We start from the raw sequence: 25,194 nt of genomic DNA on the forward strand, positions 1-25,194 counted from the left end.
TTATACTGGTCTCAGTTAGGAACTCTGGGATCTTGGAATACTGCCTCATTTTAAATAGCTGTAGTAAGGTTGGTGCTCAGCCACTATCAGTGCAAAAGACAAGCTCTTCAACAGGGTACTTCACAGCAATGAAATCAGATGAATTTTCTGAATTGTCTTTTCTCTACAGATACAGAGGGAGCCTGCTGAAATAATCTGCGTAAGTATCATCTTCAGTGATCTAATGATAACGAGAAAGAACATCTCTCCTCTACCTTTTGCCGAGTTAACTCTGTCAGTCAAAACAATTGCACCATTCAAATGAAAGATAGGTTGAGGCCTTGAAGCTGGGTTCAAGATCCAAACTTCTTCAAAGCAATGGCAAAATTGGCTTGCTAGATTGAACAAGGCTCTTTCTCCACTAAGAGTTATTTGATGGCAGCAAATATATTGCAGAACAAAAGAATAGGCCTGCCTTGTCCTACACTTTATTACAGTGATGAGGCCCTTTTTGTCAAAGGGACTGCTCAATGCCATTGTCTCTCACTTTTCAGCAGCAGGATTGTTTCTGGGTCCTTAAAGATCCAGCTTCTGTTCCTGTCTGAATATTATGGAGACAGCTGTCAAATGTCATTCTTTCAAGTGCCATCTAAAACAACCAAAGTCAATATGTGTCTTTTCCTGGATTAGACTCCTTAAAAATTGCAGTATTTTGCAAAGAAAAAAAGTCAATCCCACTTTTCAGCTTAAATTCTATTGTCTGCCCTTGGCTAATAAACTTTCTTAGATGTCATGAACAAGCACTTTTTCTAAAAGAGACTAGTGATCCCAAATACACAGACTGAAACACATGGGTTTTCAGGGGCAAATAACACATTCTTAAAAACAAGCTCCTCTTCAAGGATCACAAGCTAGGTACCTGGTGTCTCACAAACAGCAGGTGTTTCTCATCTTAACATACACCTACTGGCTTACAGCTACTCGACCTAAGGGTGAGACACAGAACAAAGGCCTTGCCAAACCCAATGCCTGAACTCATCCCTCTACCACGATAACCTGCTTCAGCACATTTTACTTTGAAAAATGTTGAAGTTGTCTATTAACCAGAAAAAAAAGTACCTCGTGTTAATTTGTATTAACCCGATGAGGTTAATTATTTGCTTCCTAAGAAATGAGCCACACTAAAAGAAAATTATTTGCTTTCCAGATGCCAATCAGGAAGCTGCAAGACATTGTTTTGCTCACATATCAGGTTGCATCACAGATCTGATAATACCTCAGAGGGGCAATCTGCGCGTTGTGCTGAACAGCCAAAAAAAAAAGATGATGCTGGGAAATGCAGGCCCCATCATGAGGGCCTTCCAAATGCTCAGTGATGCCATGCATCGGATAAGGGAGGCAGAGAATCAAAAATGGGGTGACTTGCATGTGAAACATAGAATCAGTTTGGGATGGGAGTCATTTCGGTGTATGCATGAGGGAAGCTCATGTCCAGAGAAGAATACGACACACAAGTCTAAAAAGGTGCAAAAAAGCTCCAGCCTCGAGGCAGTCTGTTTGAAGAAGAACGAGCTCTATGATCTGACCATACTGCTATGCAGAACCTTTCTTTAGCCTACCAGAGAAAGCACTGTAAGAAAATTTGCTTAACAGTTGAGAACCTCAATTGTGCTTTACAATACTTCTTTGATAAAGGGAAAAAAATCCTTAGTGTCAGTTAAAAGAATGCAGTCAAGCATTCTGAAATGTTATGTTAAAAGACTGCCAAAATTTACATGACACATAATGAGCATTCATCATATGAGCCCACAACAGGGGATCACTGCTGCCTTATTACATGTATTTCCCTTAGGTACACATGCAAAATGCATCTTAACAAGACAAAAATAACATTTCTTCTTGCAAGACTCTTCTCTGAATGACAAAAGGAATTTCAATGGTTTAATCAGCTCCAAAATGTGCTGATAAGCAACAGTTCTTTATAGGAAGGATCAAGATTGCCTAATTAACTTGGCATTGTATGTAGACCCTCCTCTTTAGTGAAGTGATTTAGTCAGTTACCATAACAGCTACCTGTAAAAAGGTAATACGAATCATCTTGTATTCACTGGAAAACCTTACAGGCTTTCGCTTAGACTTCTGTTTTTTCTCCATGACTGCATCATATGGCAAACACACTTCACTACATGGAAAAAAGCATCTACCAGGCAGTGAAAGTAGTTTTCAATTCTTTTGGCATTTTATCAGTAACTTTAACACGCTTACTGCTGGTTTATAGTTTCTGGCCAGATTTCCTTCAACAGCAAAATGTCAAACACCCAAAAGAAAGTAGTGGGCTGGAATCCATTTTCAATGGCTTCAAACATATGGTGTTCAAGAAAAAAACTGCTAATAAACCATATCAGTCCATGCTTTAAAGAAAACTCGAGGGATTTTTTCCCTGATAAGACAACTAAATTTAAATAGAACTTGAATGAAGCAGTAGGCTCACGCTGGAAGGGCAGTGCCAAATGACACGTCTGAGCACGGTACAAATGTTCTACAGCACCACGGAACCCAGAAATCGGTGATAAAGCAAGGCCAAGAGGTATTTTGTGCAGTTCTTAGATATACACATGGCTAACGTGCCGTGAGTGTGTAGACAGACACAGCAGCTCCATATAGGTTAAATTCAATGACGTGCACCAGGATTTCCAATTTTTTTGGCAAGCACACAAGGGTCCTTCAACTCCTACCTAGACAATCACCAGAAGCAGCCAGGAAAGAGATCATCAGGTTGTCTCATCTGGAGGATGAGCACTCTAACAAAAGTATCCTCACTTCCTAGCACTGAGCTGAAGTGTGTGTTAACATTACACACGGACCCATGACAATGTGACTCAGAGTTAAGAACGTTTCATATGCATTAATGGCAATACACCTGATTTAAGAATGTGACTGTATCACAAATAGGAAGCAGAAATCCCCAGGCCAGCACAACTCTTAACTACAGTACTGAGAGCTCACTCTTCTCATCATGAGGGTGCAGCCAGGATTTTGAGCTCTCCTTAAAGCAGAACACACTGGTACTACTGTGTTAGCTTTACCTTTCTTGCTTCTGGGATCAGAGGTGATAGAGGGCATTAGCACTGGTACATCTATATATCTTTCTGCAGTGTTCTTTGCACAGTCCCAGCACAAACACATTGCTTCCAAGAACCCAGTCTTGTATCAATTCACAAAGCCAACCCAGTTTGTTCTGAGCTTTTTCTGCCATTTATAGATACTTACACTGTTCTTGGTAGATATACCTCGCTAGAATTTAAATGCATTCCTTTAAATGCAATTCTTTTTGCTTTACTCTGCAGGAAAAAAAACATAGCATACCACAAGATGAACTAAACCACAGTCCATATCTGTGTAACTCTGTGAAAGAACTGGCTCACACAGTCTTAGAGCTTTGATTTATTGCTCACCAAAGCCAAGGATACCATTAGAAAGTCTCCTGGTAAGTACTAGATTAGGAGGGAGAAGATACATTTCAGAATTGTTAAAAAAATAAAAAATAATAATAATAAAAAAACCTGACGTCCTAGCAGTCACGAAGGTCACCAGAAAAAATTTGGAGGGATTTCACTACAAAAAATTGCTAGAAACTCCATGGATTTTTACAGTAACACATTTCGTTGCTGCTGTATTTTTAACCCATTGCACTGATTGTAACATGCTGTCAACAGCCTCATCAGTTATCCACTGCTAAAAAGTGGGCCCTAACATTCTGCAAGTGGTATTAATTGTTCTCAGTAGCACATAATGAGTTCAAACACTCCTACCTGTGTGTCCCCGGGGATGGTGGCTAGAGGCGGACAACAATTTACAGCAGACCATTAACACATAGACCAGAAAGAGCCAGTCAGATAGAAGCATTGATTTGGCACAGAATCTCATCCTGGAGGCAGAAAAGGAAGAAGATGAGTGAAAGAACAATATGAGTAGGGAATAACATAAAAACAGTGCTGGGAAGGAAACGCTGTCAAGATACTGAAGAATAACAAATAAGGCAGCACTGGCAAAAATCACTTTCACAGTTGGGCTGAAATCAATTCATTTTTTAAGTATGCTTTACCAACAGAAGAAATGCGATGGCCATCACACACCAGATTACCACACATATATTTATTATAACACCATACAACTGCAGTACATCTTGAGCGGCTTTGTTTTTTGGTTAAGGTCCATCCACAAAACTTAAATATGTGTATTGATAAGGCGTGCTACTATTTGGAAACTGCACTTGCCTCAAAATCACAGAAACACCACAGAACAATGTCATCTGTATTTAATACCCCTTTGGGTATATTTGCTAAGGGCACCAACAACAGGTAGGCGTGTGTACAAGGTGGCTCTACCTCTCAAGCACACATTATCAGCTGGCTTTCCTGGACATCACTAGGCTTACTAAGGGTTAAACAGTCATGAAACCATCACCTCATCCAAATACATCCAAGGTCTCACTACTCTGTCAGTGTTAGAAACTATTTCAGAAAACAGTTGCTCAACAGAAGACAGATGTTGTTAGTCTTATTTATGGGAGTGATAGAAACACAGCCACAAATCCCCAGTAATTTTGCTGCAAATATCTACAATTAAATCCTTCAATAGCTTATGTTATGCCATTCATCATATAGAAAGTTAATCTGATCATTTTCTTAAACTCAATTACGATGATTTATTACTTGTGCAACACATAAATGTGCATTATGCACTTGAACTCCTAGATGTACCATTCCCCACTTTCAGAAAATGCTGTAAGCAGGAATACATCAAATTAATTAAAGGCAAATCACAGATTTGCATAAACTGAACTAAATACTGCTTTCATAGCAGCGTTAGTCTGTAGTTAATCAGCATGCTGGGATTTGGACAAGCCTATCACAAGCATTTTTATTTGCACCAAAAAGTCCTTTGAGAACTTTTCCCTGCAGATTCTAGTTCTGATTCCTCCAGGTACTTTCTGATTTATTTTTTTTTACACCTATATATCTTTATAATACCTGAAACCGTTCAACTAATCAGATCAATCAAGTGCTGAACAGCCTGATAATTTAAAAATAAATAAATAAAATTAAAACAATCCCATGCCTCAGCTTAGTCTATGGCAGTCAGGTTTTAAATCCAGTAACCATCTGCCAGTGAAACTAAAACAGATCTCACATTTTCTCATTTGAAAGTGCTTGCCCGATTTTCCTTTCCACTCATCACAAGACAACGCTGTTCTCTCAACATGTGTTAATGAGAACATTGATATGGCCCAAATAATTCAGAAATGCACTTCTTCATATTAAAAGTTAAGAGGCCAGAAACCTGCTGCAAATATATTTTAGCAACAGTGTTTGTACCTGCTGGTTTGGGGTTCCTTTGTTTGTTTTTAATCAAGGAATTGTTCTCCCCCTTCAGCTATCCTTATAGACGTCAGCCTGTCATTATACATATATTTTTTTAAAGCTTCACATTTATTGTAAAATAACAGAATCTTAAAGAAAAAATAAGTAAGCCATGTTTTAAGGATTGATTTGGGAAAAATATGGATATTAAACTATGTTAAGAAGATGCTCTGTTTTGAAATCAATATAAGAAGAAACAGATTCTTTATTAACAGTGCGTGAAACTCTTCTGCAAGCATGAATCAACCTCAAAAGACAAAAACTCCAGTGCTCCTTCTCTATCCTAGAAGTATCCTCTTACAGAGCATCCTAAGCTAATTCACAGCAGTTACACGTCAGCTGATAACCATGGGCCTATTTCACCTGCACCCAGCTGAACCACATGAGGCCAGTGCAGCTAACGGGGCTGAGTGAGAGTGAATCCAGCACAAGTGTTGTTATTGCTGCTGATCTTCATCTGGGTAAACTGCACAGTAGGTATCAAAATCACTCTACCATTTCAGAGTTCAGTCCCCAAATTTTCCCCGGATAATGACAGTAATGCCACTTTATTGAGGAGAGAGCTGAATTTAACCACTTAACCGTTTAACCATTGTTTTCTTTCTCCTCTTATGACAACAGTAACACTTGTACCCTGTGCACCAGTACCTCTGAATAGGAAGCCAGGATTCACTCATCTTGCTCATCAACTCTCCGCTGCCCTAAACTCAAACACAAAAGTTTGACCCAGGTATCAGTGGACATCCCAGGTCTGGTGTCACTCTGTAGTAACACAATGAAGATAGGGACCTTCCTTCAGGTTTCCTAAGGTGTTACTGGAAGCAAGATTTAACCCTTGAAATTAAATACTATAGACAGAAATTCTGAGCATGCCATTTCTGGCGTGACTTGACAGATGGGACGGATATTTGGCCTCAAATCATGCACTGGCTGCTCAACAGCTCCTATTTCAGAATGTAAGTGGATCCAGGTGTTCCCACCATTGCTATTAGAGGAGCGAGCCCAGGCTCAGTGGAAATGTGTGCTGACATCATTTCAAAGCTTTCCCATATTATGAAAGTCTGACTGTGTTGAAACCAGGACCCTGATGTTAAACAGGTAATGGGAAACAAGGTTTAATTATCGTAACAGAGTAAACTTAGTCTTAAGTAAGTACATTTGAGTTCAGAAATAAGTGTATCACTAAAAAACATCCATACAGTTATATCCAAGCTGAGAGGCTGCTAAAACCATCCAGTGTCACTAAAACGATACAACACTCGCAGACTTCAGGTAGACAGGATACAAGTCTTCAGCCCACTAATATAGAGAAATACAGGGTGATCTTTCACAAGACAGGGGATGAATGAAGTTTGGCAGACAGACACAACAAGGGGTGCTGGGCCCTTCAGCGTCAGCGGGCTGCCACTCTCAGAAATGTCAAGCCTTAACTCTCTCGGATTCAAGTGGATAGTGTTGCTAACCACAACAGCAAATCTTCAGTGTCATTTGAAAGCTAAAAAGCACTCTTACCTTGGGGACTTTGCAAGAATTTTGTTCCAGTCAAACACAATTATTTCAGTGTGTTTTTCATAGTTATTCCAGATTCCCATTTGCGGCTGCAGATAAGCCTTTCTGCATTTCAGAATGTTCTCTTCACTTTGGGGACCTACAAAGAAAGCCATATTACACTGCAATTAACAACTAGAATGATGCTGTGAAATAGATCTTTGTTATCAAAATCGTTGCTTCACAGTGCCATCTACAGTACAACCCGATGCCAAAGGCAGCAAATGCTGCTCTTCTCACTTGTTTAAAAGAACACAGGGAGACTATGTTGAGACAGCTCTGAAATACCACTACATTCACTACATTTAGGCTGGATGTGGCTCTGGGCAGCCTGGTCTGCTGGTTGGAGACCCTGCACATAGCAGGGGGTTGAAACCAGATGATCATGGTGGTCCTGTTCAACCCAGGCCATTCTATGTTTCTATGATTAACAAAAGGCAGAGTTTGCTCCACTGAAAATTACACATACAAGGCACGCTGCTTACTGTGGGTTGACAATCGAGTGTCCTCTCTCCACACAAATGCCATGGAAGCTGTTAGATTGTGGAAAGACACTGCCACGGTGCAGATTTCCACACGATTGCTCGAAACCTCCAACAAATTGAACAAGAGGTTATTAAATGTGGAGTGAAATTCTTTATTCATAAAGATTTGGCCAAGGCCCCTGGAGTCCAGCCACTCCGGGAGCAGAGAGGTCCATAGGGCTGCATCCATAGGATCACGTCTGTGTGATCAGTGTTTTACTGCTCCCACTGATGCTTTTGGTTCTACTTGCACCATATTCAGGCCAAGCCCACCTGCACCCAGAAGCTACATTTCCAAGTCATTACATGAAGATAGTTTTCTAGCACTAGTGACATGCATTCCACAGAATAACGAGCTCAAACACTCCAATTCACAGGCAGCCAAGTCTCTTTGCTTTTATTGTTTATATTTGTTCTCTCACTTCTATCCCTGGGCTCAACTTGACCTTCTGCTATTGGAAACACGACACAATGTAATTTGTGAGAGTAATAATGATGTGGTCTCCCCTGACGGAGTGATCACAATAAACTTTTCCCGTGTTCTCCCACCACTCTTTTCATTTCAGTAGTCCTTTGATCAATTGGAAACCCACTTTTTAAGAAACACAAAATTACATTAACACACACTGGGGGCAGAAAAGTCAGTAAGCAGACACCTTCCAGGAGCTTAGAACAGAAATGGCCCTGGCTCAACAGACTCATTTTCTTCCTGCTCAGAACACAATGAGAAAATAGCAAACACTGGAATTAAAGCGGTACCAGGCCAACAACCCATAATTAACCAGATTTTACTCCGTCTCAGTCCTCAAATGTGGAGTTTCAGAGTGAGCCAAAGTTGCAGTGCAGCAGCTCAAATCAAAACAAACCGTGGGCAAAAAGATGTCTTAAGGCAAGCATTATATCAAGCCTTTCTTGTTAGTAGTTCTTAAGCACATAAAATATTAAAAAATAAAAAAATCAGTGTGCTTCCAAAGGCTTTCTGAGAAGAAAAGCACGCAAACAGGCTTTTCAATACAGTACTGAAAGACTGAAGTGACTGCGTGGTACATTTTTACCCATTTCATAATAGAACAGATAAATATATCCTCACAGTGCTCTTGCAGGAATCAATATCTCAATACACCAAATTAGGTTTTGACGCTTCTTTGCTCTGTAATTTTTATCAGAGAGAAGGGAGAAGAACTTGAGATGCACCTACAGGTAACTACTAACTTCAGTGTCACCTATTCTGCAATGACACAGGGAAGTACTGGTTATTCCAACTCATTCTAATTAAAGGGATACAGCAAAAGAGGCGGATAATAGTGCATATCGAGGGGCATTCTGATGCCTTGCAGGCACTGTATGTTTATTTTGACAGAATAAGACAGCATTCTAAAGTAAGTATTCTTCCCACCGATATTTACATGTTGCAAAATGCCTCTTACAGCCACTTTCTGCAAAGGATAAATTACCAAAGCTTTTTAAGCTATCTCTTATAATAAGATATTCAATAATTTAGACAACCTCCATCCATTAAATATTCAGAAAGCCCTAATTCCTCTATTTTCTCTAACTCCTGCGGGGGGTGGGGGGAAAAGAGGACAGTCAGCCTCCCGAAGGCTCCCGAAGGCTCCCGGCGGCCGCCGGCTCTGCCGCGTGGCGCTGCTGCCCCCTGGCGGCGCCGCGCCGCCTCAGCCGGCCCCGCGCGGCGGAGCTGTCGTCGGCCCTTCCGAGCTCTCCTTCGTGCGGAATGAGCTGCCCAGGCAAATTAAGTGTTGTCATTAATCATGCTAACACGCTGCTGTCACAGGACTCCTCCGTTCACCCTCCCCTCTAGGAGCCAGGCGGCTGTGTGGGCAGACGCCAGGCTGAGCGTTGCTCCCAACCCTCGAGGTCCTTCGAGAACCCCCAGAAGTGCTTATAAGGCAATAATGCTTCAAATCACAGCCACGGATTTGATCTGAAGCCTTCAAGTTGCAGTAAATTCAGCACGGCAAAGTTATTCCAGCAGTTCATTAACCTCCCTTTAAACACTGCGCCTTATTTCTAATCAGCATTTGTCCAGCTCTGCTTCCAGGCATCCGATCTCATTAGGCTGTTTCTCCTTCTCCTCTGCTATCACACGCAGCACTTGCAGCCTGCAGCTCAGCCCTTGCTGAGCAACTTCATGTGTTCATTCGATGCAGGAAGCCTCTCCTTGAGAGGTTTTGCAATATTAAAGCCATCACTTCGCTCTTCTCTGTATCGCTGCTGACTTCTCATCGTCAGGTTTTTTGAAGTGAACACCAGAAGGGAAAGTAACTAGAGATGATCTTTATTAATACCACAACAAGAGGTAACAAACTTCCCAGACTGTGCTCAGTGTTCTCTCGAGATAGATCCTGTGCATCTTCCAAGTGGGTTCATCACAGTTCTGCCCATCCTTATTAACACCTTCATCTATTAAGAAGGCTTTCTGCAAACAGAAAGAGCACAAAACTGTGCACAGAGTAACATGAGACCGTTCTCCCATTGCAAGAAAGCAAAACTTTTACTGTGACCAGTTCCCAAGTCCTTTACTCACAGACTAAACATCAGCTTTTCTGCTGCAGTTCCCTCCCTGCAGGTACCATTGAGGAAGGCCTGATCACACCAATTACTGAACTGCTGTTCTATCCACATAGCATGAGGTATTGGCCCCAGTAACAGTCGGCCTATCCACACTAATACAAACATCTTGTGTGCCATTTGTCTAGGGGCAGATGTGTCTGTCCTCATCAGCATTTGGAGCTCTCTCCAGGGGATATCTGTCTTTACTGTCCCTGTAAGAGATGAGAACAAACTGTCCATCCATTGTGGACCTGTTAATAGGATGAGCTGGGAGGGCAGTAGACAGTGAGAATATGAATCCTCTGTTGAAAAGCCTTCTTTAGCTGGACTAAAGGTCTCAAAGTTTAACCTGGTGGAGCTCAGGTCACACAAAAGCAGGGAAGCGATTCCCAGAACTCTCACTTTTAGAGAACATTTACATGGCCAGTAGAACTAGCAGCTGAGTTATTCTGGCACAAGCAGCTGATCATTTGCAGTCCAGAAATATGAGAAAAATATGAGAAGATCATCTAAATGAAATTGAATCTAATTTAGTACTTGAAATGTTAGGAAAAGATGTTAGAGCTGCTCTCTCAACTCAAACTGAGCCAACATCTTTCCTTCAAGAAAAAATTCTACTAAGACCAATAGGATTACAGCTGTAATCCTGTAAATTATAGCTGTAAAGTGAAGACAGAATGTACGCTTTTCTCCATATAGCATTATTTATTATTCATAATCATCCTACAAAGAACCCTTCTGCCAAAGTAAATGCACAGAGAGGTAAGTAATGCTATCAAGGTTTCATTTTGAAGGTTTTACAAACAGGCTTCTCAGCTTGGACAGCAAACACAGGATATTTCCTCATTCCAGCCTAGCGTTTCAACTCTTTCAACTACATTTATCAGAGAGAATTTTTTGCTATGATTATCCAGGTTCTTTCAGGCCCTCACCGTAGCCTGTGAAACATCTCAAAGTCTTCCCCCCTCCTGGTGTATGGCCTACATAAGAAATGGGCAGAATTGCAGGCACTGTGTTCAAGGAAGCACAAGAACTGCCTCAGCCCTGCTCAAAGAGGAGGTAGTGTCCAGTTCCACTTCCAGCTGACCTCCCCACAAAGCAAAGCAGTGCTGTTGCAAAGCAAGTAGCATGCCAAGAGATATGGAGAAATGCATATCTGAAATAAATCTCTTCAGCAGAATGTTTCAGACAGAGCAAATATGCATTTCCCCCACTATAAGCTTTTTCTACCAGGTAGCAAAGTGGTAAATTGGTTGAACAGAATATTTCAAGCAATGAAGACCCCTGTTTTCCACACCCTGGGTTGATGTAGGAATTTAATTCATTTCCATAGAAATAAAAGATAACTGACCCACAGTTATAGAGGTGGTCTCTTGCCTTTCTTCCCACTCACCAGGGACCCAGGTGGGCTAGTAGATGTTTTCACAGAGATCACTTGAACAAGGGAATGAAGGGTGAGGGAGACGGGTCCCATACCTGCTTGTACCTCTGGATAAGGCAGTGGGTCCCAGGGCTGTGCTGGCTTCTGCCCCACTGTGCAGCCAGGCCCGGACTCTCATGCAAGAAGCAAACTCTGCAAGGTCTTCATACCTCAGAACCCTGAGCACAGACAGCCATCCAGTGTACATCTCTCATAAGCAGAGGAAAATAGCAGCAGAAAGAATCTGGAAACACCTCCTAGGTGTACTGGAGTTTTTTCACAAAGACATGGTCAACCTGTGGTACATCTAGCTATCACTATGCTTTTCTGTTGGTTCGAGGGGATTTATGCAGACAGATCTAGTTCTTTCTGATCCTACTGTATTAGAACACTGTATTCTCTCATTCTCTAAAACATTTTATTCACAGTAAATAGTCACATCACATCTGTTCATTCTTTCCCCTCAGTCCCCATCAGGCCATGACTCCGACAGGGTCTGTCCTTTTCTGCATCACCAGCATGATCTGATCTCTGCTTTCATTTCGTTTCATGAAACACTCCAAGAGGAAAGCACAGAATAGTTAGATTCACTCTTAGAACACAAACATGCTTTATGAGCAGTGGATGCGCTATGGCCGATGAAGAATCCCAACTGCCTGGGTATATGGGATAATTGTCCCACTTGGGACTCATTAGCTAATTGTTAAAAGATTCTAATGAAAAGCATCTCATAAATACAGCGCTAGATTTCCAAAAGTGCAATTATGGACTGAATGCACACTTTTAGCACCTGTGTTATCAACTACACGAGCCAACAGCAAAATATATTGTGCTGTGCTATTTCTGTTCTTGCTCTCAGCCACATTGCAGTGCATAGGATAACTACTAGCAAATTGAAATTTTAATATTCCTATTTTTGTACAAAAATAGCACAGTTAGCTTGAGATTCCAGCGTACAAAATTACTTGTGGCAATGGTGAAGAACTAAATTTGCATGGGAGGGAAAAGGTGCGGACCACAGAGCTATGAGACAATTTCTTGATCTTTTATTGTCAATTGACTTTGAAACAGCTGGAAAATCTTTTTACTTGGAGTTAGAAAACATTGTTTGTTTATCAAACTTTGGTCCTCAAATTATTCTAAAAATTACCCAGTCTCAAAGTTGTACAGCTCAGCAGCACCACGCTGGATAAAAGTTCTGACCATCATGAAATGCATCCCCCAAGCACACAGTTCTATCTGAACTGGAGGTACCTTAACTTGCATTCCACCACAGACTGCACTGTCTTGAGTCCTGAATTCTGACTTTTGCTCAGCCTCATACCCTGGAGAAGTATCTGCTTCTTTGGAGCTAATTGGAACATGACCATCACTGTATATACACAGCACAGGTAAGTTCAGCTCTCGTTGAGTTTGAGAGACTTGAATGAGGCTTTACATCCTTTATGTCGTGCTCTGCAAGTACCAGAAGTCTCGTAAGATTTTCTACGTCGTGGCAGCATGCCCTGGTGCAAGAGAGTTTCAGAACTCCTATTATTTACTTTCTGCTTCCTGCCCTCCAGAAGTGATTTCCTTTGTTCCTTCCTCTTCCAGCCCTATCCTTCACGTCTCCTTCACTGTCTCTGCTCAGCCCCTTTCTTGTTTACGTAGCAGCTCTTCCTGCCTCCCCTGGGAAACCCACCTGCTCTGCAGCAGTGCACGAGAGCATCAGGGGAACAGTTGGCAGACAGAAAGAAATCCCAGCTGGAGGCCATGCGTTGATCAATGGTGAAAAGTGGCCTTTTTGCTTAGAGGAGGTTAATCATCTCCTGGCTGCTGTTTGCATCCTTTCACAAGCACAGAGAAGCCAGACAGACCTCTTACCACTGCCGAGGCAGGACTGCAGCAGCAGCAAGCTGATACTGTTTGTCAGGAGCAGTAGGAGGTGTTAGCGTGGTATTTACCTCTGGAACACCTGAAGTGTCAGAAGGGAGACAGAAACAGAGCCCTCCTTCTGGCACCTGCCACAGCTAAAGGAGCAGCATGTGAATGTGTTTCCACACAGGAGGCTCAGCCCAGTTACGCTGACTGGAGTAAGAGCATGGCCAGACTCTGAATAACAGCACATCCTCTTCAAGAGCAAAGCTAGAAACATCCATCTTTATATGCTTAAGAAAAAAAAAAAAAAAAAAGGCATTTTCACAAACCTTATTCTTTGCGTTCCCAATCTGGCTACAATGGGTTTTGCTTTTGTATGGCCCCTTGGCTCACTTCATGATCCTGTAGCCGTCTGCATGAGTGATGGGAGGAGCTGGGAGGAGGCTAAGTGGCATCATTTTGATTGTGCTTTGAAATGCTCAGGGTTGGAAATGAAGTATGAGATCCGCTCACTTTCCCATGATTACAATTGCCTTAAAAAATGTGAGATCTCTTGAAAGTAATAAATTGTTGATCATTTATTTGGTTTCATGGTAGACAACAATCAGCTTTTAATCAGCTTTTCATCACCTCTGGAGAGCTGTTAACTCTCTTAAAAATAATTACAAAGTAGAAAAGAAAAATTTCCTCTAATTATTTTCATCCAGGAACTTGAGACTTTATGAATAAAATCAAGATCCACAGGGAAAGAAAAAAAGAAAGAAAAAAAACAAGCTGAACTTAGTGGCACATTTAGTACACTTATTTAACATGAGATACTGTTTGCCAGAGAGCTGGGGCAGCAAAACGTGAACAGAATGATAGTTATGTTTTTCACCAAGCCTGCTTCAGCACGTTGCCCAAAACTTTATCTCAGCCTGTGCTGAGCTCTGACTGACTCATATACCTCGTCAGAGCCAGCAGTGCCCTGCCTTCCTCCTCTCCAATCTCTTTGAGGCTTTTCTCCACCTTTTGTCTCCCAGAGCACTGTCCTTTTGCCACAGCCTCCAGATTTACTATCAGATTGGCAGCTGTTTCCCCTTGCTTCCCCCAGATACAATTTGTTTGAGGTCACACTCACAATGGCAGAGCTAAATAAAATAATCACCATTTCTGTTTCTGTGTGTTGTGCTTTCTGAGCTGATTATAGGTACTCACATCTGAATAAAAACCAGTATTTCCAGCCACCTTGGATGGACAGTTAATTTGGTTGATGGTTTGGTTTGGTTTTTGGTTGTGGTTTAAGGAAAGAAGAACCTTTCATTTCTCTGATTTCTGACACAATCCCATTTTTCAGGTCCCCAAAATATATATTTTTGCATTTTCTGGCAAATAAAATGTGAATATTGTCCTAGAGGCAACAATCCTCACACTTAGCTGCAACAAAGAGAGCAGCCTCCAAATTTCCATCCTTTCAGAATTAGCAACAGGTAGGAAACATCTCAGCAGATGTCATCTTTCTGTGGCTTCAGATAAGCAATATTAACTAAACAGAGCCCCACCATCCCAGACACAACTTTTCAGTAGTTGTCCCTACCAATAATCCCATGAAAATAGGACAAGGGAGAATGGTTTTAAACTAAGACAGGGGAGGTTTAGATTAGATACTAGAAGGAAGTTTTTCCACACACAGGGTGGTGATGCACTGGAACAGGTTGCCCAAGGAGGCTGTGGATGCCCCATCCCTGGAGGCATTCAAGGCCAGGCTGGATGTGGCTCTGGGCAGCCTGGTCTGCTGGTTGGTGACCCTGCACATAGCAGGGGGGTTGAAACGAGATGAGCATTGTGGTCCTTTTCAACCCAGGCCATCCAATGAGTCATGCTGAGGGTTTATTTTCATAGAATCATTTACCTCCATCCTATTGCCATTTGTAGCTCAAATGCAGCTGTCCTTCCAGAAAACAAGATTATGAGAACTTCACTAGATTCTGAGTCAAGTTTTCAACAGATATTTCCTTTTTGGGTTGATGACAATGTCCTATACTTTCCTAAATTGCAGTTAAGTAGCAAGCAGCCTTTTGTAAGAAGAGTGGGAGACAGACATGTTTTATTGTTACATACCATGAAATGTGTCCTCAGACTCAAGAAAAGATGCCCTTCTTGCAGGTAGGCACGAGTCAAATATATTTCTCAGGCCCAGTCAGAGCTAACGGAACAAAAATGTAATGGACTGTGAAAAACAGATCAGACTGGATTATGGATTTTAAGGGACAACTAACTAGAGTGTGTGAGGGGCTGAGCTAATTAAATACCTCCCCATCAGGACCACAGCTGCATTTTATTTAATTTTTCAATTTCCCATTGGAGATGAATTGTGATTCACTTTAAAAAGAGATTCTTCTTGTAAATCGATCAGTGTTAGACCCATTTGACCTACCAGTGTCTCTTTAAAGATTGATGAACTGAAACACAAAAGTGAAATTCTCTCACTTTAACCGTTCCCATCTGAATTTCCTTCGCCGTGAGATACATTTTTAAAGAGTCCTATGGAGTGGTTACGTCATTGATTCAAAGCCAAATTTTCAGGTTATTGCACAAAGCACTTCCATAGCCTGGCAAAAAGCAAAACAGCCACACAGAACAAGAGACAGTCACAGGATTATTGCACTTGAAATCTTGCTGTTAGTAGAAATGCTCTACATCTCAGGGACAACAGCAAGAATTTCTTAGGCCTTTTAACTTTAACAGTGGTAAATAGCACAATGGAAAACAAAAAAGCTAATGGAATTGGAGGGAAAAAAAAACAACAAACATGATACATAAAATCGTATACTAGATCTACGTTTTTTCTTCCCCAGATGAAACTCATTCCCTGCAAACAGCAGCCTCCACAATCAGCAAAAGAACCTATAGGTAACCAAAGCTCTGCTCACCAGAGGCTGCCACTGCATCAGAAAGAAAGACAGAGTTTTGCACTGTTTTGGGTAAATCCCTCTCATTTTCCTGCAGCCATCTGCTGCCTGTTTGGTCTGACTGTTATGAAACCATCTCTACCCTCACCTAACACTCACAGGGAATGGTCAGAATTCCCTTCTCTGCTCACAGCTGCTGACTGATGAGTACCTAAAGGATGCTTTAGAAAAAGCCCCATAAAGACAGCTGTTCATATGTAAGATGGAAATGAGCAATATTTCTGCTCCTGAAATACTCTTTTTTATTTATGTTATCACCCTCTTGGTCCTTTTCATAATTTTGATGGCTTTAAGCAAATAGAAGTACTCGGGTAGTTATCTACTCAGCTTCCTTCAAACTGTTTAATTCTGAGGAGGTATTTGTGAGTATGAGGTGTTTTATAGCATCTTTCTGGCAGAAAGATACCATAACTTACTAGATGCACAGGCACTACTGCTTAAAACAGAATAAACGGCCATTTGGGGTATGGTTCATCATTTTAGATTATTTTTGTACCCAAGCCAAAGACAGCTGATCTTGTCTTTTTTAATTTGACTCAATTGAACAGGACTTCCTCATTATTTTTCTGCTTGCAGTACCACTATCCAACTTATTACCTGAGAATAGCAGTATCACATGAATAACCTACTGCCTTTTGAACCTGAAGGTCTCAACATCTGATCTTAGAGAGTATGAAAAATTTCTCATTTAATAATGGAATATTCCTATCATAGTCACTCTAACAGGAAAGTAAGAGCTTCTGAAGCTCACTGTTTTCCATTCTGAAGTATTTAGGCTCAAAATACTTCTGCACAGCAGATGAGAGTGCATGAGCATGGAGATCAAGAGCAGGCTGCCTATACCATGGAGAGCCAAGATCTGCGTGCTGTTTGTCAGCATTCAGGCTAGAAGTGAGTGTTACACCAAGGAGATAGCAGGCTGCAGGCTAGCATGATTGCTATTGCTCTGCTTGGGTCTGCGTTAAGTTAGCAGAGCTGTTAAGCTCCAGAGCAACAGCCTAAGCACAGCTGTAGGTCACTGGAGACTGCCTGAAGCTCTCCCCCACCCTTATGATTTGTGACACAAGTGCAGAGCCACAGCCATGCCCTGCCTGTGTCTTGTGCAGCACTGAACAAAAAATTTTCAGGATGAAAGAACTAATCCCACTGTTGCTCCCCTGGCACTGAAAAACCAGTAAGAGTGTCTCTGTTGTGAGTGGGTTATTTTCAGCTGGATTCACACAAGTAGCAGGATTATTTTTTTTTTTCCTAACATCTCTAAGTAAGATCTGCTGAGCACCATGTAATAACAATGAAGACAGACCAGACTTGACAGGTTTGCAATTAATTTTCCTTGGCTCTTATTTACATCTTTGGTCCTGGCAGCCTTCCTCTTCTGAATGAAAAACACTGGCTCCTCTCATAGCTCCTAACGTAACAAAATCCATAACGTGGCAGGTGTTTGCTACTCATTTCATTGACACAAGTATTATCTTTAATCAAAAGCCAAAGCAAGACAAAATGAATAAAACAAGATAAACCCACACAAAGCCTGAAGCAGCAGTCTATGCTCAACTTTTCACAGTTTGTCAGGGAGCTGCTGAGTAACAATCTCAAGGTAAAATTTGTCTGTCTGGGACAAAAATCACACTTTGTACTGTCAAATCATTCCATGAAAGCTTAAAAAAATCATCCTAACGGAGTTCTCAGCCCCTGTCCTATGAGCCAATACCACACCGAGGGAGTTTACAAAGGCACTGTCCGATCGACTGCATGGCATATCCACAGCATAGCCCCTCTCTTTTGCATCACCCAGCTGAGATTCCTCAAAGAAGGCAGCCACAACACTAGGAGAAAGCAAAATCTGAGATCTCTGTGAACTATTGCTTTACCCTTGGAAGCTAACAGTTGTCTAGAAACAGTAAGAATAACCAAACTTCAGAACAACTGTTGGACAACGTGATTGCAACAGAAAGTCAGTGACCCAAGGACCTGAAGCAGCAGCTCAGCCATGCTTGTCAAATGATGTATTTGTAGCTGCACTGAGATTTGAGAACATATATTCTGGAAAAAAAAAAAAAAAAAGAAAAAAAAAAACCAACAAAACAGGATCTTCAAGCTTGAAAACCAGCATGACTCGGGAGTCACTTAGAATTTAAGCATGAGAATTGTGGAAGCTCTATTCCAGGCACAGCACTATACACATAAATATTCCGCTGGGGAATCCACCAGTGGAACTCGTGAGGAAAAAAAAAAAGTTTGTGACAGAGCAGCCTTTCCAGTAGAAGGCCATTTATCTCCTCCTTTAATGAGATCAGCTACCATGCTGTCAGAGGGCAGCTCCTTCTACCTTCTCCTCCCCCGGGAGCAGTGGCCAGAAGAGCAGCCGGCCATCCTGGCATACAGAGCCCTCCTCCTGCACAGCACAGCCAGGTGCCCCTTTGCAGTTAGCTGGTCTCTGCCCTGACAGGAGGTGCACGATATCAAAAGCAACGTGGGTTGAAAGACAGAGGCCCTGAGACATCCCTTTTCAATTACATGTAATTTGCAAAGTCAGTCAAAAAAAAAAAAAAAAAAAACAAAAACAAAACAAAAAAACAGCAAGATTTGAGCCTGGGATTTTGCCAGCTATGACGTGCATAATACGAGTGATCAAAGAGAAGAATTTGCCAGTCACTGGAAAAAGCAACCTGGCTTCCACCACGTAAAGGCTGTAAATATTACTATTGATCAGAATAGAACTATTTTCATCCGGCTGCATTGCACTGGACATTAAGCATCTGCAGAATGAAGGCCTGTGTAAGCTAAAGCTGGGACAGACAGTCCCAGAGATTTAACATTCGCAATACATGAGCAATTTCCAAAAGAATAATTCACCAAAAACAGTATGAAACCACATTAAAAATTAAAGGAAGATATCAAAAGTTGATTTTATGTAACATTCCAGGTTATGTCACGGTATATTGACATATACAACAAATTAGAACAGCTAATTCATCTTACCACCTTCCACTGATAATTTTGTAATTAAGTCACTTATCTTTATCTGCATATTTAAGAATTTGGATCTTTCATTATTCATCTCTTAAAGAAAATCAATGTCGTCCTGATTTTGCCACAACTCAAACAAGCGAGCGTTATTAGTTAAGATAAGACAGCTTAATAGCAAAATAATTCGTTAACTTTATTAACAGGCCCTAAGAAAATGTTGCGAGGCAAATTTTCCTACTCCTAGAAGTCTGAATTATGAACCAAAACTTAAAGGTGTTCAGTGTGATTAAAATACATATAATGGATCTTAAAAAAAAAATAAAGCAACACGTAAATAGAAAAGGCAGATGGGAAAACAAATTGAGATAGAGTTCAATGAAACATTACAGACACTTCATCCCTAATACCGAGTCACGTTATAAAAACCTCCATCAGAAAGCACAATAGTCTGAAATGAATGGAGAGATGGAAGTTAACATGCAGCGCCGTGAGAAGTCAGCACCTTCCTGCCTATTGTGCAGTACCAAATATTTGCACATCAAAACAGCCCCTGGTTTTACACTTGGGATCCTCACGCTTTGTAAAAGGCAGCGTGGAATAAGTAAACTTTGAATCTGTGTTTCTTGAGGAAGCGGAGTTTTCTAGTCATCTTAAGTGTCCTTTTCTTCTCAGGGTGACCTTAACTTTCAGATTTGTAAAATGGTTTCCTCTCGTGCTCAATCCTACTGTGTAATAAATTTTAAAAATGACTATTTATCTTCTTTAATATATTAGTCATACGTAGCAGGAGAAACCTCTGTGGGATTTTTTGCTATTGAGTTTGCTCCAGCTTAAGTCAATGCTGATTTAGAAAAAATAACTTATGCTTAGCGACAAACAATCATGAATACATTTATTGGAATAACATCTTTCCATTCCCCTCCAGCAGCGTGTTTGGTTTATCGTTTGCCATCCTATAGACCGGCATATATTTACAGTGACCAAGGCAATTTAAAAGCAATGCTTTTATGTTGCCCATCTTATTACACTTCTGCAAACCTGGTCCACTGGCATTTGGAAAACAAATAGATCTGATCTGCTAAAGAAATGTAAATGAAATGCAAATTAGCCAGGCAGGTATAAGTTTTATTTATCTGAGAAAAGTGAGAATCAGTGCAGTGTTGCAAAAGTTCTACTTAAACAAGTCGAAATGTTTCTAGATGTTGCCTCACTAATCATGACCTCAGCTGCCTGCACCATGTAATGACAATAATGAATAAACATGCTGTGCTTATGAAGAACTAGAACCTAACAAGCTGATCAATTGTTAATTCTATAAAGTGACTAAAACGTGTCTCTACTATCAATAAGTAAATCAGCTTCTATTTGTGGGACTCATGCACCTTGCACATATCCTCCAGCTATTCTACCCTTCTCTGTAATAATGTAATTATCAGTTTGGTCCTATTAAAATACAATCTGAATTAGATTTATTTTATTTTATTTTTGTCTTGAGTGTGGAAAAATAGAAGGAGAAGTTACCAGGCTATTTATAGAGAGACACCACATTCATCTGGAGGTTACGGATCTTCCATTCGCCTGCCAATTAGTAATGCACAATCCTTCATTTGCAAGCCAATTATTGTAAAATATTGTTCTTAAATGTTATGGATTGCTATCAGATAGCCATTGCAAAGAAGGTGTCCCTTTTGTTATTAAAGCTCTCTTAAGCCACATAATAAAGAGCTTAAACAAAAGACAACAATACCCATTAACCGCAATGGATTGTATTACTTCAGTACTATATATATATATTTATATATATAATATAAAACAAAATCAGTCTGGCTTTATTCAAGCTCTAGGTTTCATTTTAGATGAAGAAAAAACAGAAGATAGATCATCTTTGTAGCCAGGATACAATTACTTATATTCCAAATATGCCGATTACAAATAGCTACCACTCTCAATTACCCTTCCAAGCAAAGCTTAACAGCAATCATTTACACATTAGTGAAGCTTCTGTTCAAGAACACGGAACACACACAAAAAATACACAAGTTTTTCTCAAAACACTCTATTTTCCTCTCATTTCTCCAGCCATCTGCAAAGACACCGGGTGCATGCAGCTACCTTTGCATCCATGCAACAGCACGGCTTGGCTCAGCTGGGGCACGACCAGGCAGCGCGTGGTTGGTGAGTGATGCACAACAGCACAGTAAGTAATTGTGTTTTATGCTGCTGCACCTCACTCAGAGCTATAACCAGTAATTAGTCTTAAAGGTTTAGAGATTATATGTTTATTATGTTGTTAAGTTTAAGGATACGTCACAAAAAAAAAAAAAAAAATACGTTGGGAACATCTACAGGAAGGAAATGTTCTGGAGGGAAATGGTATTAAGTGTGTGGATAAGCTCAATACCAATTAATTTCTAACAGTTAACGAACCAAATGAGCCTATTCATTTCTCAGGTGGAATGTTTCACTGATTCTGCCAGAAATTGCCTTGCTTCACCTCACATCCATCCCTCTGTGTCAATTTGGTGTTGAAACAGAGGGACAATCCTTCTTACCTGATGTACTCATAAATTAAAAGAATCACTGCAGCTTCCTAAAGGCAAATTTCCTAACAAAATTTTGGTCTCTTAATGGACCCTAAGCAGAAACCAATCTCTAATTAAACAGAAGCAGAACAGATCATTTTAGCAGCACACAAAAAACATGGGGTAATTCAGTACTAAAACGATTATTTTGCTTATCCCCTCCATTCAGCTCGTTAAGCCTATAACAGGTAAACACTTCCATAGTTAATCTGCTACTCCTGTAGCACATTTCAGCTAAACAAGACAGCGTCAAAAACTCTTTTATGCTCTTACAGGTAATGGATATCAGTGCAAGGGTTCAGAGATGCTGTTTGACTTCTGTAACAGGAATACATGCATACAACAAACTTCCTATATTCCACAGAATTACTCATCCTTTTTCAGATTCAGTGGCCTATTTTATTTATTATTTATTACTTTCTAACCACTGTGCTTCACAGTCATTGCATTACATTGGTAGTGCTCTGTACAAATAGTGATGCAGCCAACAGGAGCCCACCAGACAGTCAGGATCTTTTACAGCTACCTGTATTCGTGCTGGGGCCATTCCAGTGAAATCAATGAAAATCCCATGGAGTGAGACAAAGCTGCCTATGTGGAAAGAGGAAAAGTTTGGCTTTCTAACAACAATGCCAGTTGATCAACATTAAGTTTGCCAGCTCGCTGCATCCCAATGCTTCTTGAGGAAGGAGCGGTGCTGAGCCCCACCACCAGGTTTCAGCAGCCTCTTCTCAGATGCACAAATGCGGCCACTGGGAAGACCCTTCACTGCATGTTTGGCAAGGCAGAACCCAGGGAGCATCTCTGAGTAACTTGGGGGCTCAGCCAGCTCCCCCCAGAGCTGACAGGGACGGCGTGCAGGTGGCAGTGGGAGCACATTGCCAGTCATCACCAAGATTTCCTTTGCACTCTATCACGTGTTCTAGGAACAGGGCATCTGGATGTCCCAAACACAGCCCTGACATTGACATGACCCTGGCAACAGCCAGAAGAGGAGATAACAGTGAAGATGACTCCTCTTGCCTTCGGGCAATTATATCTGCTGGGCATTTGTCAGGAAGCTGGAAGGAAGCAAGGAGTCAAAAGCACACAGGCTGCTGGAATGGCCAGCATAGGGATCATCACCACCACTTTTTCCTTCTTGGGCTGCTAATGAAGAAAGAGCCCCAAAGGTTAATTTAAGTGGAGCTTATTAACCCCAGGACTTGTGTCCAAAATCATGCTTCTGTTAAAGATCTCATCCATGCCTGTTTTATAGTTTCAACAGAACAATAATTTCCACTTAGGAGTCTAACTTAAATTAATTTCATTGAGAAATTATAATATCAATGCATTATATTCATTTCGGAAGACATTCCTCTTCCTATCCCCAACATTATTAGCATGTTACAGTGGCTTAAATTAAAAAAGAAACGTTTTTATCACTCTCTGATATCAGCTCACTGCAATATAACATTTTTGAAACAGGAAAATATCACAGCTTGGCATCATAAATTCAGTGCTGCAACAAGATAAATCCTTCCTATTAATGTAAACCGCTGTATTTTCACTATATCTCTTTATCTGCAATGCAATTCTATTTGCTGATCAGGCTATCATAAACACACATAATTCTCATTGAATAATGGAAGCAGCAAAGAAAACCAAGCGTAACTGTGCTCTCTAAGCTAAAGCAGCCACAGCCTGGTCCTTCAAACAGATTCACTCACGCAGCGATGCTCCTGCTCACCGATGACAATATAAAATACCACAGCCTCCGTAACGGGAGTCCGGATGACACAGCAAAAGACATCAAAGTACAGTCACTCCTTAATTACACATGCACAGAATGTACGCTGGAAGCTTTAATAACTCTCAGTCTATACAAATGCCAGATGCACCAGTGTGAGGCTAGGGACCCTACCAACAAATAATTTTCAAATTTTTTTTATTGACTATCTGAAATGACTCAGGAAAAAGGAAACTTGTTTAATTTCGTTGAGAAGAAAAATCACTACCCATCCAGTGCTGCCTACGACGACTGAGTTTCCTCCTCTTCAGAAACCTATTCCAGGTGTGAATTTGGCACACAGCCTAGGAAATGCAAACACTTCGATGAAAAACCTGCATTATGCAGATGGGAACCTGAGATCTGCCCAAAGAACTTGTGCCAGCTGGTTTGCTCATAGCTGGGCACGACTCAAACGATTCTGGTTGAGGCAGCAGTTTCTTGCTGACTAGACAAAAGCCCAGGAACATTTTAAGAGCTTTTTAAAAAAAACATCAGTGTCCTGCTTTCTCCTATTACATGGTTAGTCACTTCCAGACTCAAAGTCAGGCTGGTGCCAGCTATATTGCATCCCTCAGCTCACCAGGATGTGATGCACAGCCAGGTGCTGAGAGTGGCAGGCTGGAGAACAGAAAGGGGCAGGAACTCCGCACTGAGGGCTGGGGACTAAGGCCTTTAACCAGAACATTGCTGTCATGTAACGGTGAGGCTGGAAATGGTGCCACTTAATCCTTTATCCTCATGGCACTTGACTTGTTATTTTAAAGGAAGGAGGGGGAAAGCTTGTGCTGTTGCTGCACAGAGGGAAATATCCTCCAAGGAGAAAGGCCTGACCCCACCAGAGTTTTTATTCCATAGATGTTCCCTGTTAAGTGTAACTGAAATTGAAATACAACAGAAGGGCAATAAAAACAATGGGTCACCTTCAGAGTCACAGAGATGCCTGATACTACTTTCCTTCATTTAAGCTTTACTCTGGCATAGTTCTACTGACTCTGAGGAAATCAGTCTTTCAGCTCACAGTCTTTCCAAAATAATCAGTGAAAAAAAAAAAAAAAAAAAAAAAGGAAAGAAAAAAAGAAAAACTGGTGAAATCTACCATCCTTTGTTCCTCCATATAAGACTCCTTAGAATAGCAAAGGAGCCTGACTTCAGTGACACAACCCAATAGGAATCCCCATAGCTTGCAAGTATTCCAGATGCTTTGCTACTGTGAAGCAGCTCACGTTGCACTGCCTAACCTCAGGTGAAAGTGTGCTGTGATCTTCTGATCTACAGGGTTGGCACTGGCTTCAAAACAACTGCTTGCATAGTGGTTATCAAATTTTTAAAAGGGAAAAAGAGATGCTGAGAGAGTTATCCTGAGTAGACTTTGAGAGGGGGCAAGAAGTCCCAGAGCCATAAACTACAAGACTGAGACAAGGAAAATCCAATATATTGGATACATACATAGAGGAGAGCTCTTTATTCTGAAAACTCTTCCAAAAACTAAGACAAAGCAATATCCTCGACACTTTCCTCGGGACACTGTAATGAAGCTTAGCACACAAAGGTGTCTTTGCTGCTCCTTATTCACGTTGTTAGTGAGTGAAAGATTTGTC

General features: G+C 41.1%; 1 protein-coding gene across 1 annotated transcript in view; it reads right to left on the bottom strand.

Moving 5' to 3' along the window:
- TAFA4 (TAFA chemokine like family member 4) overlaps positions 1-7,042 on the bottom strand; it is a 45,713-nt gene extending 38,671 nt beyond the window's left edge. Inside the window, exons 1-2 of the mRNA XM_031555515.2 lie at positions 6,915-7,042; positions 3,792-3,907 (exon numbers count right to left, since the gene is read on the bottom strand). Of these exons, the coding sequence (XP_031411375.1) occupies positions 3,792-3,907; positions 6,915-6,994 (196 nt within the window). The 5' untranslated portion in view covers positions 6,995-7,042. The remainder of the gene's footprint in view (positions 1-3,791; positions 3,908-6,914) is intronic.
- Positions 7,043-25,194: the final 18,152 nt, after the last annotated feature.

The sequence above is a fragment of the Meleagris gallopavo genome, chromosome 14 (genome assembly GCF_905368555.1).
Source record: "Meleagris gallopavo chromosome 14, MGAL_WU_HG_1.1, whole genome shotgun sequence".
In the NCBI taxonomy this organism is placed as follows: Eukaryota; Metazoa; Chordata; class Aves; order Galliformes; family Phasianidae; genus Meleagris; species Meleagris gallopavo.